The 22,003-nt window shown below is 41.8% G+C and overlaps 1 protein-coding gene and 1 pseudogene across 1 annotated transcript in view; both read left to right on the forward strand.

The window, feature by feature from the left end:
• The window catches only part of Cen (cerebellar degeneration-related protein 2-like), a 168,290-nt gene that overhangs the window by 135,599 nt on the left and 10,688 nt on the right, over positions 1-22,003 (forward strand). The window contains exons 3-6 of the mRNA XM_080273633.1: positions 2,239-2,387; positions 10,141-10,327; positions 18,074-18,214; positions 21,501-21,623. Coding sequence (XP_080129759.1) covers positions 2,239-2,387; positions 10,141-10,327; positions 18,074-18,214; positions 21,501-21,623 — 600 coding nt within the window. The remainder of the gene's footprint in view (positions 1-2,238; positions 2,388-10,140; positions 10,328-18,073; positions 18,215-21,500; positions 21,624-22,003) is intronic.
• On the forward strand, positions 16,931-17,047 carry LOC145401504 (5S ribosomal RNA; annotated as a pseudogene).

Below are 22,003 nucleotides of genomic sequence, written 5' to 3' on the forward strand. Positions count from 1 at the left end.
TGTGTCATGTCTCCGTGGTTGTTCAGTCTGTATATGGATGGGTTTATCAAAGGGATACAAAGTAGAGCAGTGGATGTTGGAGCAGCCTGAATGAGAGTGGGCAGCATTTGGAAACTTCTTGTACTGTTGTTTGCAGATGATACTGTATTGTTAAGTGAAGATGAAGGGGAATGGCAAGGCATGGTGAATGAGTCTGCGAGAGTGTGTAAGAAATGGAATCTAATGGTGAATGTAGGGAGAAGTAAAGCTATGATCTTTGACAGAATTGAAATCACTGAATGTGCAGTGAGGTTGGATGATGAGGAAATGGAAAATGTGAGCACATTTAAGTACTTGGGTAGTGCGATGAGTAAAGATGGAAGTTTGGAGGACGAAGTGCTTAAAAGGGTACAGCAAGGAAGAATGGTTGCTGGTTCATTGGAAGTGGTGATAAGAAATAGGGAAGTGAGCATTGAAGTAAAAAAGTTGCTGCATGATTGTATTGTGATACCAACTCTTAACGTATAGAAGAGAAGCTTGGACCTTGTTGGAAGGACACAAGTCGAGAGTGGGAGCAGTGGAAATGGCTTATTTGAGAGGAGTGTGTGGAGTTACATGGAGACTGACAAATGAGGAAGTGAAGGAGTGGTGTGGCATGGATGTGTATGTTACTGAAAGTGTAAGGAGCAATATACTGAGGTGGTTTGGCCTTGTGGAGAAGATGGAGAGTGAGAGACTAATGAGGAGAGTGAGAGTGAGGTGGAGAGTGGGAGAGGGAGGGAGAGGCTAAGGATGAGATGGAGGATGGGGTGGAGTCTAAAGGTATAGGAGAGATGGGATGAGAGCTAGGAAGAGAGCAGTGAAATGGTGGGGGACAGGGTGACATGGAGCTGATTTGTTTGTGGCCACCCTTTATGAGATTAGGGCATCTGGCAATAGATAGATAGATAGACAGTTTATGGCAGTAAAATGAACTGTGTCAATTTATATGTAATTTTTTCTGTTATGCTACTGTAAATTTTATATGCATTATTGTTATCAGTTATTAAAAATGTATATATAATGTATATATAGCCTATATATATATATATATATATATATATATATATATATATATATATATATATATATATATATATATTATGAAATAGTATTGGCTTTAGTCCAGATATACCTATATATTAACATAGCACGTGTAACTATTGCAACAGATTGAGAGAGAGAGAGAGAGAGAAGAAGAGGAACAATGAGAGGTGAAGGGAGGAAGAGAGCTAATAGAGAAGAAAACAGAAAGAGAAAGAGGGACTGGTAGGTGAGAGGAACGGAGAGGAGAGTTGTGGATGAAAAGGAGAAAGAATTATGACAAAGAGAAAGGAAAAATATTGGATGGGTGGAGATCAGCAACCTCTGTGGTTCTTTGATGTGGAGGTGGATTATTATGCAGAGTTTTTATTATCTGAAAACGTGGTGGCGGATAATGATGCGGAGCTTTTGTTGTCTGAAGACACAGACGCGGATAGTAAAGCAGACATTATTTTCACTGCGGAGGCTCGGCGGAGGCAGATATCCGATACATCACTAATATATATAGATAGATAGATATAGATATAGATAGATATAATATAGACCCTGCTCATTTTACAGATGCTGAATCTGCCCCCATATCACTAACTTCTCCCTCACTATTATTCTCAGGCCAGTCTTTCCTCTTGTCTGTTTTCACCTAGTTGCACAATTAGGGACCTGGATGTAAATTTTGGTGGTAGGTGGTGGCAACCATCATACACTCACTTGATGTAGTGCTGCCTACTTCTTCCTTAGCCTTTATCATTCTTTTTCTGTGCCTGCCCTCTTCTCTTCCTATATCTCCCATCTTTCCTGCCACTTCTTGTTGCTCTTCTTTCCATTACAGGTGGTTTTACATTGAGTGACAAGTCAAATGGTTTCCTCTAAGCCAAGAAACCATTTACAACGCTGGGTGGTAACCATATAACCAAACCATACGTGCTCCCTACATATCAGCAAGTGAGTTGGTGGAGGGTTAGTGCCCCTCCCCGTAAAACCGATAACTCAAAGTCAAATGGCCACCCCTTATGGGATTATGGCATCTGGCAATAGATAAATAGATAGATAGATGTAAATTTTGATGGTTTTGTATCATATTCAATGGGATTATTGAGCTTTAGTAATGACTATCTGCCTTAGTGATGCTAGTTTATTGGATAGACACTAATCCTGTGCCCTCTTCTTTTCCTGCAGTACCTCAGCAAGCAAACAGCAGCTTTGCGCGAAGTGAATGACTCACGACTACGCATCTACGAGCAGCTTGAGGTCTCCATACAAGATCTGGAGAAGAATAACCAGAGATTATCAGCCGAGAGTGTGTCAGATAAGAGGAAAATCAAGAGGTGAGAGAGAGAGAGAGAGAGAGAGAGAGAGAGAGAGAGAGAGAGAGAGAGAACACTTCATAATGTGAATGGTAATCTTACATGTCTGTCCTATCAGTTACAGCTAGCTACCTATTAAAGGCTGTGTTATTAAAACTGAAAATGCAATGGTGTTTGAAAGACCCCAATTCCTGGCAGTCATTTATAGAACAGTTATTGTGAGCATTAGATGTGGCAGCCTTCATTCATCAGTGAGGTACTGTGGTGCAGAAGCCAAACTCACACTACTTTCAGCATATGTTTTGCAAGTGACTGTGAGAACTTGGGGCTAGCCTACATCTTTGCTGCCTTCTTTAATAGTATGGCACTAGTATCACCTTATAACAGATCTAACAGGCACACTCCATGACTCCATGACGAAGCAAAAGAGACAGAACTGAAGAAGATAGGAGTAAGAAATAAATAAACACTCCTTACAGAGAAATAGTGACAAAGATTATAGCAACAAGACTAAATGATTTAGGGATGGAAGATGTGATATAATGTGATGTAACAGATATTTGGAGACAGAATGAATTCTTAAAAAATTACAGAATGAACATCCAAAAAAGGGAAGGAATAAACGATGGTAGAAAAAGTTATTGCAAACCCCAGAGCTAATTTTTCAATTGTAATGAGATAAGTTTATGGCACTGTTCACAAGGAAGAGCTTTTAAGTCACTTTTGACACTTCACAGACCATTAGAAATAGTGGTGAGAGGAATCATCTCAGACTCAGAGATAACAGGATAATACTGTACATTGCTTCTTTTTCCAGTTATAATGCTTCATGAGGAATGATGGCCCTCTTCTAAGCTTGTTGATGTCTCATGTCCTCCCTTAAGCGAGCACTGGAAGGCATGAACCCTGAACTTGTGCCTGGAATATGAAGTCGCCAGTTTTGTCAGTGGCTGTTAATGTGCACATGGCCTAAATTGGTACAACGTGGGGAGGAAGAGGTTCCTAACTCCTAGCTCCCCTTGGGAAGGAGAGTCTTGTCAATCACTTGCTATAAATAAAAGAAGGGATTATGGCCATCCATCCTCCATGTGAATTGAGCGAGAGAGAAAGAGAAATGCACCTTAAAGACTACTGTAGAGTCATTTAGTGTGTTTTAGAGAGCTGACCAAACAAGGACAAGTAATTTTTCTCTGTGGTGTAGGAAGAAGGGTATGAGAGGTACCAAGTGGAAGGAGGGGAGGAGATAGTGTGTACTAATTTAGGAGGTGGTTACACATGTCCCAATTCTAGCAGTGTTTGCATTTCTGTGCACAACCCCTTTAAAGCCCCCAAACTGGAGTAATTAAATGAATGAGCAGTGTTACCAATAAGGGAACTCAAAATAGGAAAGGGAAGGAATGGAGCAGCTGATTACATTTCCGCTACCAGCATGGCAGCAAATCATCCGAGGGATTGGCAGTTGATGTTAAAAGATGCTGCAGTACCTCTTTAGACTTCAGAAGTGTTTTAAAGGCTGTGGAGAAGGCCTCAGCAAAGCATTGTCAGACAGTCAAATGAGGATCCCCACTGTATTTAATCATAAATTTACATCCAAGCTGAGGTGATAGGTGGTGGTGACCATCATCCTCTCACTTGATATAGTGCTGCTTACTTCTTCCCTCATCATTATCATTCTGTTTCTCTGTCTCCTGTCATCTATTCCTGCTTCTCCCTTTCATTCCTGTAGTTTTGTATGGTTTTTCTTTCCCTTTCACATACACTGAGTGACAAGCCTATTGGTTTCCTGTAACTCAGAAAACCATTGAGAGTGCTGGGTGGTAACCATATAACCAGGTAATGGGATGATGAGGAGACTACTTTGGTTCCCCTGTTAATTGGGTGGAAGGACACAAATGTAGCATCGATGCTGGAACCAAACTTCCAGATTTTTCCCAGCACTTCACTGTAGTGAGACACTGTAGTGAGACACTGTAGCACCAGTCGAGCAGGGCAGTACTCCCGAGGTGGATGGAAAGCTGATGACAGGGAGTGCTGGAGCTCCCGTTTCATCAGCCCTCAGGACTAGTTCCTGACCATCCACCTTTGCTGAACTTTTTCAGTGTCTCAGTTACACAGAGAGTAGGCCAGCATGCTCTCCAGTACAAATTTCTCTAACTATCTTCACCAAACTACATGCACAGTACACACTACACTTCCTATTCAAAATTTACCCAAAATGGCGTCGTTTTACCAAGCCTCGGAGTCCCCAGGGGGGGGGACCATAAATGCCCCCACCATCTGCCCCTCTCCCGGTGACGACTCAAGATGCCTGGAACCACTGTCTGACTCTCTTCTTCTTCATTTCTGCAACATTCGCGGCCTTTCCTCTAACTTTCGCTCTGTTGAGCACCACCTCTCCTCCTCTAAACCTCACCTTCTTTTTCTAACGGAGACTCAGCTGTCAGAGGCAACTGACAGCAAACCCTTTTCTGTATCCTCCTACTTTCTCTATACTCATTTCAAAGCCAAAGGTGGCTGTTGTGTATATAAGCACTTAGCGACATATCTTGCTCTCGTGTTCCTGAACTTGATTCTTCTGAATTCTCCACACTCTGGCTTCGGCTTTCCTGTCATTCTCTGACTAAATATATCTGTGCTGTTTACTTATCCCCTAATTCTACTGACTATCAAAAATTCTTCGACTATCTTACTTCTACGATGGAACACATTCTATCCATTTCTCCTTTCTCTGAAATCTCCATTCTTGGAGATTTCAATGTTCACCACCACCTTTGGCTCTCCTCTCCTTTCACGGATCCACCTGGTGAACAAGCCTATATCTTTTCTATCCTTAATGACCTAGAGCAGCTTGTACAGCACCCTACCCGTATCCCTGACCGCCTTGGAGAGAGCTCCAACATACTTGACCTCTTCCTCACAACTAATCCTTCTGCTTACTCTGTTAATCTTTTCTCTCCGTTGGGCTCCTCCGATCTGGCAACCTTATTACCTTAACCTGTCCTATCACTCCGATGCAGCCTGTGGACCCTCCAGAGAAACGTCGTCTGTGGCATTTTGGAGCCACAGACTGGGAGGCCCTCAGGCAGTACTTCTTTGATTTTCCCTGGAATGATTATTGCTTCCATGGCCGTGAGCCATCTGGGTGTGCCTTGCGCATTACGGAGGTTATTCTCTCGGGCATGGAAGCATACATTCCTTTCTCATATCCTTTGACTAATGCAAGAAAGCCTTGGTTTAATCACGCTTGTTCTAATGCTGTCCGCAACAAGGAGAGGGCCTACAAAAGGTACCGGAGCCAACCCACCCCTGAATCACATCATCTTTACATTTCTGCCCGGAATCGTGCTAAGTCTGTTCTTCGCTCTACTAAAAATAATTTCATCCATACTAAATGCTCTCAACTCTCCAACTTGAATTCTTCCCGCTCCTTCTGGCATCTTGCCAAAAATCTTTCTAACAACTTTACCTCATCATCCTTCCCTCCTCTTTTCTACTCTGATGGTTCTGTAGCTATTTCTTCTACTGATAAAGCAGATCTCTTACACAGACTTTCTCCTCCAATTCTACCTTAGACGATTCGGTGCTGTTCCTCCATCACTTCCACCCTCTGACTTCCTCATGGCTGACATTAAAATTTCTTCAGTTGATGTATTTTCTGCCATCACTGGCCTCAGTACTAACAAGGCATATGGGCCTGATGGGGTCCCTCCTGTTGTTCTCAAGAACTGTGCTTCTGTGCTTACACCCTGCCTAGGCAAACTCTTTCGTCTTTGTCTGTCAACTTGTACCTTTCCTTCTTGCTGGAAGTTTGCTCTCATTCAGCCAGTCCCAAAGAAGGGTGACCACTCCCAACCCTCCAACTATCGTCCAATTGCTTTAACGTCCTGTATTTCAAAAGTTTTCGAGTCAATTCTTAATAGAAAAATTTTAAGGCATCTTTCCTATCACAACCTTCTTTCCGATCGTCAGTATGGGTTCCGTCAGGGACGCTCCACTGGCGATCTTCTCACTACCTTTCAGACTCCTGGTCATCCTCCTTTCGGGACTTTGGCGAAAGCTTTGCCATTGCACTTGACATCTCAAAGGCTTTCGATCGAGTCTGGCATAAATCTTTAATTTCCAAACTGCCCTCCTACGGTTTCTATCCTTCTATCTGTGCCTTCATCGCTAGCTTCCTTTCTGGTCGTTCTATAGCCGCTGTTATAGACGGCCATCGTTCTTCTCCTAGATCTATCAACAGTGGTGTTCCTCAGGGCTCTGTCCTATCACCAACTCTCTTCCTTTTATTCATCAATGATCTTCTAAGCTGTATATCTAACCCTATCCACTCATACGCTGATGACTCCACCCTTCACCTTTCCATTCGGTTCCCGCAACGCCCATCTCAACAGTTACTTCAACAAACAAGGGATGAGGCTATGGCACACCTAATGTCTGACTTGGCTCGTATCTCTGACTGGGGTAAAAATAATATGGTTGTCTTTAATGCATCTAAGACTCAGTTCTTACACCTTTCAACCCGACAAAATCTTCCACAGGTATACCCACTAATGTTTAATAATATTCAGCTTAATCCTACATCATCCTTGAACATGCTTGGGGTTTCATTTACTCGGGACTTATCTTGGAAAGATCATATTACATCTCTTGTAAAATCTGCTTCCAAGAGATTGGGTGTGCTAAGCCGACTCCGCCCTTTCTTTACCCCTGCGCAATTGTTGACTCTATACAGGGGTTTTATCTGCCCCTGTGTGGAGTACAACTCTCATGTGTGGGGAGGCTCCCCTCATACAGCTCTTCTCAATAGGGTGGAGTCAAAGGCTTTTCGTTTCATTAACTCTCCTCCTCTTACTGACTCCCTTCAACCTCTGTCTCTTCGCCGCACTGTTGCATCTTTATCTCTTTTCTATCGCTACTTTAATGGTCACTGCTCCTCTGAACTGTCTGCTTGCATTCCTCCACCTCTACGACGGGCGCGTAGCACCCGTCTGGCAGCAGACTCTCATCCTTTTTCTGTCCAACTCTCTAATGCAAGAATTAACCGTTACTCCCAGTCTTTCATTTATGCAACAGGTCAACTCTGGAACTGTCTCCCTCTGTCTGTATTTCCTGCTGCCTATGATCTCCAGTCTTTCAAACGCAGTGTGTCCAGGCATCTCAAAATGATCGGATCTTGAATTTGGCTCTACAGTATATTGTATTTTGTTTTTCTCTTGGAGGGAACTGTTACTGCGGGCTCATGGCCTTTGGTTCCTTCTTCCTCGCATAAAAAAAAAAAAAAAAAAAAAAAAAAAGGGAGTATCATTTCACTAAATAGGATGGCCCTGCGGGGGTAGTTGCTTGTCTGTGGTTGATAGGTCTGCTCAGTCAGACAGACTGGGGTTGATCAACAGCTTCCAGAGTTGATGATCACTCCAACCAGATCCATCACAACACTTTTCACCAGCAACAGACATGAGCAGACATGAGTGCAGGTACACTCTTAACCTCACATTTAACAGTGTACTGTATTTGTCTGCCACCTCCACAAAGATCCTTGAAGTGACGTATGACAGTGAACCACATACAAGACATCAAGAGGTGTGCACCCTCAGATTCAGTGCACTCAGAGCTCTGACAGGGACAGACTTTGGGCAGTAAAAAGAAACACTCTCCCTCTTCTACAAATAATATAACTGATCAGTGATGACCTATGCCTCCTTTTCATAAGCCTCCTTCCTATCTAAAACCAACTACAACCCCTTCAAAACTGTCACCTTGTAGACCATACAGAATACTTCGTAATGCTCAATGCATCATCTCTGGCTGCACCAAAACCACTCCCACTGCTCACTTACGCTTTGAATATAAAATCCTCCCTCTTAAAGAATATTTTCATATGAGAGGCACACAGATCTGCACAGCTACCTGTGCTAAAACACAACACCCTTTCCAACAACATGGCTAGGCACACAAAACATTCACCACACAAACATTACCAAACCCTCCTCATCAATATCCCATCTCCAGACTTTCCAACATTATCAATGAAGAAACCTAGATACTCATTTCAGGGGCAGGGCTAAACAACATACCAGTATTGATCAGAACACTGTACAGGCGGGTCCTGAACTTATGAGCTAATTGACAGCAAGGATTTTGCTCATTAGCCGGATTCTCATTTAATGAAGTGAAGAACTTACGGGAAAAATATGGGTAGGGAGCAAGGCCTCCAAGCAACCTCCCCCAAAACCACCAAAAGTGACTTTCTGATAATTTTAAGCTGGAATAAGTGGTTAATACAGGAGGGTAATACACCTGAAATATAAAAACAGCATTAATATAAGCAGAATAACATAAATTATAGGTAAAATAGGGATGGGATGAACAACCAGCCAAGTAACCTCCACGACCACCAACACCTGTGACAGACAGTTTTCAGCAGGAATAAAGGGTTAATACACATGAAATACAAATACCTTCATCTCGATTCTCATAAGTTGTAATTTGGGGGGATTTTACCTGCTCGTTAAACAGGCGGTGGTGCAAATTTCAAAACCTCGTGTTAGTGAATTCTCATTAAGTGATTGCTTGTTAACCGGGACTTGCATGTACTACAGACTGCCCCCCCCCTCCTACCTCATCTCCATATCCACCCATAAGAGGTACAGTTTTCTTTAATAGACCTAATCAGGTTAACCTGGGTAAGATTAGATCACGACATTCCCAGCCCCTCCTCAGTTGCCATCTTTAGATTTGAAGGGGTGGAATCACAAATTATATATGCCCTGCTTGATTAGACTGTATGCATAACATAACACACAAAATGAAGCACTGCATAGCACTTGCCACACTGAGTTGAAGACTTTATATCAACTGTAAAAGGAAGCTATGGGATGATCCCATAGGGGCAGTTGCTTACTTGCAGCCAACTGAACAATAACAGTTTCAGAATTCCTGCTGTGGGGGGCATCAGCATGAAATATAAGCATCACATAGATTGTGGAATGTGCTTACCATCAAAAGATGATGCACTCAAAATCATTCATAATGCCACACATTCTTACATTTCACCACTTGGATGCATAATACAGCACTGTCCATAATGAATCCCACAGATACTAAGTCTTTCTTGTACAGGCCTGGTGTGTTGGTATTAGCTGATATGTTTTTATGGTACATCAGTGTATCTTGTGGAAGATATATATAGTAAGTATAGTTCAACAGTTTTGGGATCCCTAAAGTGTACCCCATCTCCATCTGAGATACATCAGGTATTCTTTTGATCATTAGTCTGCTACTCTACATTTGGCACTGCCTCCTCTTGTATACTGAGGTTATCATATAGCAACCCAATATAAACCTCTACCTATATGTCCATAAAATTTATCAGTCCCCTGTACAGGCTTAAGTCTAATACTATACCACAATGATAAATGGCTGAGACAGGATGTGAAGACACATGGTAATCCATTAATTGTATCAAAGTAAGACAAAAGTCTGTTCATCCCAAATATGAATGACTAGCCTGTATGAGAACTATAACACAAACTGTATATGCTCAAAGGTAAAGCAGAAACAACCATTCAGGCTGTGTTTTATTTGTAGAGGTGTTTAAATGAAAAGGTTAATGAACTGATTTCAGAACATCATAGTCTGTGATGAGGCTGCAGGAAAAAGTATAATTCTTTGGAATAACTGCTGAATTCATAAACTAAAGATATAAGTCATGCTTTGTTTTATCTCAACATTCCTCAGCACATTTAAATACCTTCCTTCTTCCTCCACCTTGCAGCCTCACCAGTACACTCGAATCTTTGGAGACACGATGTGAAGAACTCCAGCGGCAACTTCAGCAGCAGCAACAACAACAACAGCAACAACAGCAGCAGCAACAGCAGAGGGGCCGAAGCAAGAGAAAGAGCTTGATCTTAGAAGACCAGCAGACGCGGCGCTCACAGTCATGTGAAGCACCAGCACAGGTGAAGAACATAGCACTCAGAAAGAAAGACAGGGAAGTTATGAATAATGGTGAAAGGGGAAACAGGCAGATAGCCATAGTGAGATCCGAGGTTGACAGACAAGATGAATAGCTTCAACATACTAGCCTAAAACTAATCAGACTTGTAGTCAAATGGTTTTAAATGCGCAAACTCATACAGTAGAAGAGGAAAACAAGATGAAGGGTGTTAGGTAGAGAAGAATGTGGTAGGATAGCATACTATATACAGGTATAGTTTAAAAGTTAGATGGTCAGAAGTGTAGATATGGGGATAGGAAAGAAGGGTGGTAAGCACACAAATAGGTAAAGTAGGTATGTAGTCAGGAGTATGACCAGCAGGATGGGCAGGAGGTGGACAGACATGGAGAAAAGGAAACATATTTAATAGTTAAGATTTTTTTTTTTTTTTTTTCCAATTTTGGGCATAGGCTTCACAGCCTACTCCTAAGGCCCAGTAGTCTTCCTACATACGATACACCTCTACATGTCACCACTTCAGCGCCAACAGCCACCATCCATATTGAGTACATACTAGGGCTGTTTCATACAGGACTGGTGTATTGGTATTAGCGGGTCTTCTGGTAGACCAGTAAATTCTGATTTTATGAAATTCAAATCCTTAAACTGTTCCCTGCCCCAGTGGGGATATAAATTTGGGTCCAGTAGGACTACAGGCCACCTCTCTACCAATTGAGCCACCGCCTCCCCATGGTGGGGATACATTTACAAGTGCAGAATTTAGGTAGGATGACTGTGTGGACCAAACTGGTACAATAATACTTATGTAGAAGAATAGTTTTGAGGGAAGAGGATGATGTAGCAGAAGAAAAGTATCTGTAAAATAATGCAAGGGAGGCAACATTCCTTCTTACTTGTAGAGAAGGTAGTTTATTTGTAATAGTAGGGTTATTAATAATTCCAGCAGCTTTGTTCTGAATTTTGTCTAGTTGTTTTAGTGCAACCTCTCCACATCCATTCCACAAGGGTGAGCAATATTAAAGCTGAGAACTTGCATGACTCTTACGAATTATAGCTAAATGCTCGTCAGTGAAGAAGTTATGGATTCTGTACAGTAATCTAAGTTTCTTTAAGGTGGTTTTAGCAAGTGATCTGGCATGAGAGGCCCAGCTGAGGGCATTGTTAAGTGAAACACCAAGAATTTCAGTTCCTATGATGGGAGTATTAGTAGCACTGAGGGTAATTTATGAATGTGGCGATATCTGTCTATAAGTAAATTGTATATGCTGTGTTTTGTTTTACTAGCATTAAATGAGACAAGGTTATTTTGTCTCCATTCTGTGATCTTAGATAAGTCTTGATTTTTGGAGATTGCTGCACAGAGTTGAGAGTTAGAGATATTAAACTTTGTGAATGGGTGTTTGAATGTGAATGAACTGTGAAATGTTGAGTCATCTGCTTATGAGTGGATGGGATTGTGGGTGACAGATCATTAATATGAACTAGGAATAGGGTTGGTGCCAGATCGGATCTTTGTGGCACACTGGCTTAATTGAGTGGAAATTGGAATATACATCATCTACTTTTACTCTTATTTCCCTGTCGCTGAGATATGAGGAAAACAGAGGAACAAAAGATGTTAGGCGATAGCAAGGGAGTTTGGATAGCAGGGAATGGTGCCACACTCTGTCGAAGGCTTTAGAAATATCAAGGGCTACTGTACGAGAGTCTCCATGTTGATCAGTTGATTGATGGATGGTATGAGTCAGGAGATTGAGTATATTAATGGTGGGTCTTTTGTGGTGAAAACCATATTGTATATCAGTAACTAAGTTTTTGGATTCAAGTGTTTAACTGTGCTTATTAATTACAGTTTCAAAAACTTTTCCAAGAGAAGACATGATAGCTATTGGTCAGAGGGGCCACACGGACTTCCTTTCTTTGGAATTGGGAGGATATTGACTTCTTTCCATGAATTAGTGAATGAAGAAGTACATATGCATAGACTGAATAATTTAGCTAGAACAGCAGCAAGTTCTGGGGAGCACCACAGTATATCCATTTACATAACTCTCCAAATGAGTATAGGTACTGTACCATAACAGAAACCACTTAACTATCTGACCATCCATCCTACACAAAGGAATTCATTTCCGCTTGCTCCAAAACGTGTCAGTACACACTTAATGTGAGACAGTCTGACATCAAAGGCAATGGCTATTGCAAAATCCTCTATGTCCCCATCCCATGTTGATAAGTCTGCTCTCATGGGGACACATGAAACTGCATGCTTGTCACATTTTGTAGTAAATATTGTTTTCATAAAATATCCAGATGTGAAATATTAATTGGTGGTAGGTAGCAGCAGCCATCATCCACTCACTTGATTTAATGATGCCCACTACTTCCTTCACCTTTATCATTCTTTTTCTGTCTGCCCTCCTTTCTTCCTATTTCCCCAATCTTTCCTCTCACTTTTTATTACTGTTCTTTCCTTTTCAGGTGGCTTTACATTGAGTGACAAGCCAAATGGCTTCCTGCAAGCCAGGAAACCAGTTATAAGGCTGGGTGGTAATCATATAACCAACCCATACATATTACCTACTTATTAACAAGTGGATTGGCAGAGGGTTAGTGCCCTCCCCGTAAAACAGCTAACTCAAAGTCAAACGGCTACCTCATGAGGGATTGTGGCATCTGGCTATAGGTAGATAGATAGATATAAATATCAATTTTTGTGGGTCATCATCAACTGTATTGACCATTTAGGATATAATCAGAACCCTCCTGCACGATATCAGATTAACCCGCCCCGTCCTGACCTATTTTCCACCACTGCCCCCCCCCAATCCCGACCAGTTTTGGAAAAAAAATTTTTTGGCTCAAACCTCAGCTTTTGGTGAGAAACATCATACATTCATAGAAAAATCGCTCACCTGAGGTTTAACCCGCGCCGTCCCGGCGACGTGAATTAATGCAGCAACATTGGAAGGTCCCTAATTTGCACAATTTTCAATTTTCGCGAGCGAGGAGGAGATGCAAGGGTGTGCAAAGGACAGCATGGAGGAATGATGAGGTGAAACGAGCTGTGGAACAAAAGAAGAAGGCATATAGTGAATGGTTAGCAAGGAGAGGTAGGGGAGAAGATGAGAGAGAGAAGAGAGAGGTATATGTGAGCAGGAGAAGGGAGGTTAAGAGACTGGTGAAGGAGAGTAAAAAGAAAGTGGATGAGGAGTTTGGGAGGAATCCGAGTGTGAAATGGAGGGAGAGTAAGAAATTGTTTTGGAAGGAGGTAAAGAAAGTAAGGCAGTATGAAAGGGGAAATAGTAGGGGAGTGAAAGATAGGAATAATAGATTGTTGGTGGAGAAGAGAGAGAAACTGAGGAGATGGAAGGAGCACTTTGAGGATTTGTTGAATGTGGAAAGTGAGAGCAGTGCGAGTATAAGTGGTTGGGGAATGGCTGGGAGAAGAAGAGATGAGAGGAGGGAGGAAGAGATCAGTAGGGCGGAAGTAGTGGAAGCGATGAAGAATATTAAGTTGGGAAAGGCTCCAGGAATTGATGGAGTGTGTGGTGAAATGCTTAGGTATGGGAGTGAGATAGTTGTGGAGTGGATATGGAAGTTGTGTAGATTGGCTTGGGAAGAGGGAAGGGTTCCAGAGGACTGGAAATCAGGTAAAATTGTTCCTTTATACAAAGGAAAAGGAGAGAGAGAAGTATGTGGTAACCATAGGGGTATTTGCCTACTTAGTGTGACTGGTAAAATATATGGTAGAATACTCATTGATAGGGTTAGGCATATGACAGAGGAGCTAGTTGGAGAAGAACAAGGGGGATTTAGGAAAGGAAAAGGGTGTGTAGATCAGATATTTGTTCTAAGATGTTTAGTGGAGAAGTATCTAGAGAAGGGAAGGAAAGTGTATGCTGCCTTCATGGACTTGGAGAAAGCTTATGACAGAATAGATAGGCAAGGTATGTGGAAGGTATTAAGAATATATGGAGTGGAGGGGAAATTGTTGAGTGCTGTGAAGAGTATGTACGAGGGAGCTAGGGTTACGGTGTGAGTGGATGGTGAGCTGAGTGAGTTCTTTGATCTCAATGTGGGACTGAAACAGGGTTGTGTGATGTCTCCATGGCTGTTTAATATATACATGGATGGGGTTGTAAAGGAGGTGCAGGGTAGGACAGTGGATGTAGGGGTGGCTCTAATGAATGAGGGTGAGATTTGGAAGCTTCCGGTGTTGCTGTTTGCTGATGATACAGTACTGTTGAGTGAAGATGAATGGGAGTTGCAAGGTTTGGTGAATGAATTTGGGACAGTGTGTAGGAGGAGGAATCTGAAAGTTAATGTAAACAAAAGTAAAGTTATGGTGTTTGAGAGGAAAGAAGTCACAGAGTGTGCAGTGAGGTTGGATGGTGAGGATATGGAGAATGTGAGTGCATTCAAGTACTTGGGTAGTGTGATGAGTAAGGATGGAACTTTGGGGGATGAAGTGCGTGAAAGGGTACAGCAGGGAAGGAAGGCTGTTGGTACACTGAAAGCAGTGATGAGAAATAGGGAGGTGAGTATGGAAGTTAAGAAGTCACTGCATGATAGTATTGTGATCCCTACCCTGACATATGGAAGCGAGGCATGGACCTTGCAAGAGGGGAACAAGTCAAGAGTGAGAGCAGTGGAAATGAGTTACTTGAGAGGAGCATGTGGAGTGACGTGGAGGGACAGGTTGACGAATGAAGAAGTGAAGGAACGTTGTGGGGTGGATGTGGATGTGGTTGAGAAGATTAGGAGAAATACACTGAGGTGGTTTGGACATGTGAAGAGAATGGAGAATGAAAGACTGACTAAGAGGGTGTATGTAGGTGAGGTGGAGGGAGGAAGAGGGAGAGGTAGACCGAGGATGAGGTGGAGGGATGGAGTTGAGAGGTATAGGAGGGAGGGGGGGGTGAGTTGGGGGGAGGGTAGTCAAATGGTGGGTGACAGAGCGACTTGGAGGCGTTTTATCTGCGGCCACCCTTTGCGGGATTAGAGCGTTGAGCTATAGATAGATAGATAGATTTCGCGAGTGATTTTTGGCACGTATACACGAGACACCTTCCTCTATTCTTCTACAAGATGCCAAACAGGAACAGTGCCTTACACCGCATAACCTCCCCCCCCCCCCGCACGCCATTGTCTCGGTAATTCACCTGTTACCAGTGACCTGGCCAATAAAGACATTCAGGGCCAGAGTGATTCCCCAATCGATGACAATGTGGAGGACAAAGTTTACATAGCATTAGAGGAAGAAACAGTCAGAAATGATGATCAGGTAATGTGGGAAAAAAAAAGGTCATGAATGGTCTCGGCAATTCACCTGTTACCAGTGACCTGGCGAATAAAGACATTCAGGGCCAGAGTGACTCCCCAATCGATGACAATGTGGAGGACAAAGTTTACATAGCATTAGAGGAAGAAACAGTCAGAAATGATGATCAGGTAATGTGGGAAAAAAAAGGTCATGAATGGTGATGAGTTAGTGAGTGAAACAATGCTTATAATGCCTATATTACTGTTTGAAAACCAATGTACTCATGTACTACATATAAATTCGTACCAGTTAAATAAATAAATACTGTTTATGAGTGGATAAAATAGTTACCCTCCCATAGAACTCGTTTTCTTTGGTGCCAGCCTGTTAGAAAACCCAGTCAGGTAAGGAAGTACTCGTACCTAAATCGGGTATTTTAAACCTCAGGTGAGCGATTTCTCTATGAATTTTCAATGTTTCTCACCAAAAGCGGATGTTTGAGCCAAAAAAAAAAAGGTCCAAAAACACAGTGATCATTAGGCTTCAAAAACAGTGCATGAACAAGAATGTACTGGTAATAAGTGGCCAGTAAGTGCAAATTTAACTTGATAGATGATAAAGTGACTTTAGTTTTAGGAAAAGGGTATCTGAGGCTGATTAGCTAGAGTAAGGGGACTGAGCAGTGCCTTTAACCCCATGAGGGCTGAGACTAGGCCTCAAAACTCTCAAAATCATTTATCCAAGATTTGTCAGAGACTTGGTGAGTATATTGAATGCTGGTATGCAAAAATGGACTACTGGTCAGCAGTTTTTTATGTAAATGGGACAGGTATAGGTTTATATTGCCATGTAAATTGTGTTCCATGCAATCAAAGAGTAAACAAGAAGCAGTGCCAAGGCACGGCAAACCCATCCCCGGCAGTCATTTTCTTGCTGACATATAAACACAACAAGATACCTAGCCAAAGATGTCACATAACAGATTTGGAGTAAATCGGGTGAAAATTTACGATTTTATGCCCATTTGAAGTTTTAGACCCAACCCACCTGATAATGACCCCCCTACCACTAAATGGGGCATGACCCCCCTGATGTAATGAGGCTTGTTGTAGGATGCAGATTTGAAAGATGCACCTTTAGGTTATGGCTTCATGTCAATATGATAAATTTGAAAGGAGTTATGTTGAAATAGATATTTTTTTATTTTTTATTTTATTTATTTATTTTTTTTACATTTTGGGGGCCTACAGCAAGGGCCTTGGCCCAATTTGGCCCAAAATTTAATCGGGTGATCAGAAGGTCATAGCCCATCATCCCTGTAATTTTAGTCAAAATTGCACCAGTAGTTTTTGCGTTGAGTACACCGCTTCCCGTCCGATCAGCGAAGTTAAGCAACGTTGGGTCTGGTTAGTACTTGGATGGGTGACTGCCTGGGAACACCAGATGCTGTTGGCATAACGTTCTCCCTACGTGTCAAGTGGGGTTGGTGGAGGATTAGTGCCCCTCCCTGTAAAACAATTAACTCTAAGCCCTTGGCCACCCCGTTTGGGATACATGGCGTCTGGCAATGAATGAATGAATGAATGTTAACAGACAGACAGACAAACCGAGTGAAAACGGTACCAGTCCCCGAGCTCCTCTGGGGAAGGGATGGGTAATAAACATAGGGTCTACTGCATATTTCATTTACTTGTACCTAAATTAATCTTCAGTATATTGTATATCTTTTTCATTACATCACTGTTTAAGCCAAATCTTATTTATATTCAAAGTGGCCTTGTCAGCACAGTATTACAGTACAGTACAGTATTACTTTTGCTGTATCTTCTTAATATATCATTACACTGCAGACAGCATAATACATTTATAATTGCTTTTAAAATACCACATTCTCCTTCCATCTTCCTCCTCTTCTCATGTTGTTTCTCTCACCTCCCTACATCCCTTCCTCCCATTGCACATAATTTAATATATTTCATCCCCCCCCCCAATCCTCCCATCCCCATGACCTTAAGGAAGAGGATAGGGAAGAAGAGGAGGAAGAGGAAAAGGAAGACCATGGACAGAAGGTAACCACTGGAGAAGAGAAGAGCAGTTTTTATATCCTCCTGTATCCTGAACAGCATATCATTAGTGTACTGTGCTAATTGTTGGACATATACTGCATGCATTACCTTTTGCAATTTGGATAATTTTATTGTTAGTCTTGTAAAGTGCAGGTATAACATAATTCTATATTATATGAAACTTCATGATACTGTCATGAATGTAATGGGCAAAACTAAGCAGCTGCAATAATTATTTTACATTCTAACTTATAACCTGTAAATATACTGTGTACAGTAGTACAGTACTTATAACTTTCATGTTTTTAGTTTCCAGATTCATGAAGAACTGTACTGCAAAATGCCTTACTTCCCAAATGGTAAGGTTTTGTCAAAACATTCTGATAAAATTATTACATTAATCCTCATCTAACAGAGTTGTGATGAGGAGGAGGAAGAGGCAGTGAAGTTACGCCTGGAAGAGGCAGAAGAGAGGGTACGGGACATCAGAAGAGAGCTGGAGGTTGAAGTGCGCAAAAGGGAGGAACTTGAGATCCAGCTTAACTGTCTGACTCAGGTAGGAAGAAAAGAGAAAGAAAGGGAAATACTGAAATACAGAAAAGAATACAGTACAGTAGTACTAATACATGGGAATCCCCCCCCCCCCCGACTTGAGAGATGTCCTGCGTGAGAGCAGCATATACATACCTCTTAGATATGCTGTGGTTGTCATTGTGAGAAACTGAGGATTTAATCACAAAATGAGGGACTGATGGTTCTGGGTGTTGTTGAATCCTGGGAACAAGCACTTCTTTTGTTAGTTAATGATCCTTATAAATTTCATTAACCCCTAAAGTACTCAGCTTGATGATCGACATTGTTTCACAATTTTTTAAATGGATGAGGAACGTCAATTGTGCAACTTCCACAAAAACTGGCAGTAGCTTGCTCCACCCCGGCTTTAATGTAGATGGCTTCTGACCAATCAGAATTAAGTGTTGGACATGCAGGAGGGAGGATCCAGGTCTGTACCCGGGCAATGGGGGAGGTACCCCCCACCTCCCTCTCACCGAGTCCCTGTACCCCACTATTTTGTTACTACCCTACCTCCCTCCATTCTTACCACCACCACCACCACCCCTCCCACACCCTCCTCATGCTTCCTCCACCCCTCCGATGTGGATCCCCCCCCCCTGTCCCCCTCCCAGTCATCTGGAGGGAGGGTATTTCCCCCTTACCCTCCCTCCACATGCCTGTACTCCACTGGGGCCCTTCCTTTGTGTCTGGTGGTGGTGTCCTCCCATCCCTCCATCCCTGTACATCCCCTCCTGGCCTTACCATCCCCCATTCTCTAGCATGAAATATCTTTACCCCTCCCCCCCTGGTGTATTTTTCTTTCACCCGGGCCGCAACGTAACGACAATATTATCAACTTTCACGTGCCATAGCTCGGTAACTATTGGGTCTAGGAGGGTGGGGTTTGCATTTTCAGGTGTGTAAATTCAAGCTCTACAAATCGGGCATAAAACTTTTAACCTTTGAGAAAGTCAAAAAATAGGCCTGTTTTTGCATCCTGGGGGTTAGTCAAGGCTGGAGAAGTGCGTACCAGGGGGGTTAAATAAAATGTTGCTGCATCTGATGTCATAGATGATTAGACAGTATTGTAACTGAAATGTCTATCTATCTATCTCTTGCCAGATGCCATAATCCCCTAAGGGGTGGCCATTTGACTTAGTTATTTGTTTTATGGGGAGGGGCACTAACCCCCCACCAACCCACTTGTTGACACATAGGGAGCGCGTATGGTTTGGTTATATGGTTACCACCCAGCGATGTAAATGGTTTCTTGGCTTACAGGAAGCTATTTGGCTTGTCACTCAATGTAAAGCTACCTATAAAGGAAAGAAAAGCAATAAGAAATGACAGGAAAGATGGGAGAAAGGGTAAGAGAGGAGGGCAGGCACAGAAAAAGAATGATAAGGGCTGAGGAAGTACAGTAGTAGGCAGCACTACATCAAGTGAGTGGATGATGGTAACTGAAATGTACGATATATAATCTATATACAGCGAGATAAATAATAAATGCAATGTTCGGAAGTTAATATTCCATGAACTAAATTCACGACCTAGCATCTGCTGATGTGAAACTTTCCAATAAGAAAATGAATCTCCAAAAATATTAATACTGAAATTGGCATAAGTTTTTATACACAACTAATTTAATTTGGCTCTCTCTTGTATTTTGTTTTTCTCTTGGAAGGAACAGTTTTGTGGGCTTGTTGCCTTTGGTTCCTTCTTCCTCTCATAAAAACAAACAAACATGAGTTTACATTTATGTTGCTAATTTCATGAAGTAATAAATCATGAAAATATGATTATAACTCCAACGAGGTCAGAGGAAAAGCCACAAGTCAATTAGAGTCTCTCATGGAGAAGTCATTAGAGCATAAACATCCTAAGACAGTAAATTTACACTGCTATTATATTGACCACTGTGCCTAGAAGAAACAGTTCCAGTGCTTTGTCTGACATTCTCCAGGGTTTGACTCAACAAATAACCACTCCTGAGTCAAAGAGCTAAGTCATTTTTATAATTATTGGCCATTAGATTTGAATAAATCAGAACCAGGAATGGACAAGAGAGGTGAGCTGGCCGTTCGTGGTCAAACCCTCAAAAAATTATAACATATTTAAATCCCCACAAAAAATTACTACAGTACAACTGAACATAGTGTTATGTCCACATCCCACACTGCCACAGGCTCCAACAGCAGTACAGTAGTTCAGTATTGGAAGGACGTCACCCAGTGAATTGTTCTTCTTAGGGTCAGCTTTTCGGTGTACTATAGCAGATCCATACACAAGATCAACTCGGGAATAATAACACAGACGTCTCACATTCGTTGTCTCTATTTTACCAAGTAATTACACTGTCTGCTTCACAACTCCAGAGCTATGCTAACTTGACGAGGCCACAAGTCAAACTAAAACTGAAACTCCTCTATTCTCTCCCCCATCCTTTTATAACCCTCCTTGCTTCTCCAACATTCTAGAACGTGCTGGTACCTCCTCCTAGCAACAACAGTTACCAAATTGGAGACATCCAAAATATTCCTTGTTCCTTACATTACATAGCACTCTAAATTCTTTAGCATACAAACTGAAAATAAATTACATAATTTAACAATCACCTAAATAAAGCATTATAGAGAAAATAAAAACAGAATAAGAATGAGTGCATAACTTTACAAAGTACCTCTACTCACAGCAGCAGGCTAACAGGCAACTCTAACTCATAATGGAAAAATGCGAGAATGATCGTGAATTCTCCAGCACCACCTAACTAGCAATCCAGCTTTTTAACAATGGTAAAAACAACATTATGAAACATCAACAAATTAAGAAGAAACATGAGGGAAGCAGAAGTGAAGATACAGTTGTTTGTATGACCCTGGACCTTGGTGTAATGAGAGGGGCTGAATAAGAAACAATCTGTAGAAGGAAAAAGAGAGGGCAAAAACTGGGAAAGCTTGGATGATGAAAAAGTTTAATGGAGACATAGTACAGGTAAGCATATGAGACAGTAAGATACAATAGGTGAGTTCATTACATGGTACACTGATTATCCCAAATGCAGAGGAAGACAAAGAGATGAATATAGTTGGCAAAAAAAAAATTTAAAGAAGGATGGTACATACCACCATGTACATACTGGGGTGATGTGTTCAATAGGGATAAAATAATTGAATGCTAATTCGTAGCCAAGGATACGATAAAAGTAGAAGAGTGCCATGAAATATATTTGCAGTGATGAATGTGATGACAAAGCATATTAATTACAATTGTTACACTGTCACAATTAGGAGAATGCTGTGCTCCAGGAACAGCTCTCAGTACTACGTGAGAGGGATGAAGGGGGAGGGAGGAGTTTGGAGGATGAACTAGCTTCCCTTGAGGACTCATCATCATCTCGCCTGTGTCGCAAGGTGAGCATATCCCTGTACAGTACTCTCATTAATTGTCAGGATTATTATATTTATATAATGTACTGTCACTTCTCTGGATTCTTGAGTTCTTGAGATGATTACAAGCTGTGTCGGTCTTATGTGTATGATGATATATTTGTAATTTTTTTCTATCTCAGAGCTGTTATACATTTAATGGAAATCATTTTTCCCTTCCCAAGTAATGTATCAGTTGCTAAAGGTAAGTACTCTAGCTGACACTGAAAACATACAGTTAAAGTATGAAATTATAGAGGCATAAAGAGCCACATAATGAAAATAATGGAGAGAGTCCTGAAAGGTATGATAAGGGGAAGTGAATGGTGATGAAATGCAGTTTGGGTGGACAATGAGACAATGTA

This window comes from Coenobita brevimanus, chromosome 55 (genome assembly GCF_032717465.1).
Source record: "Coenobita brevimanus isolate Jiangsu-jjx chromosome 55, ASM3271746v2, whole genome shotgun sequence".
NCBI lineage: Eukaryota > Metazoa > Arthropoda > Malacostraca > Decapoda > Coenobitidae > Coenobita > Coenobita brevimanus.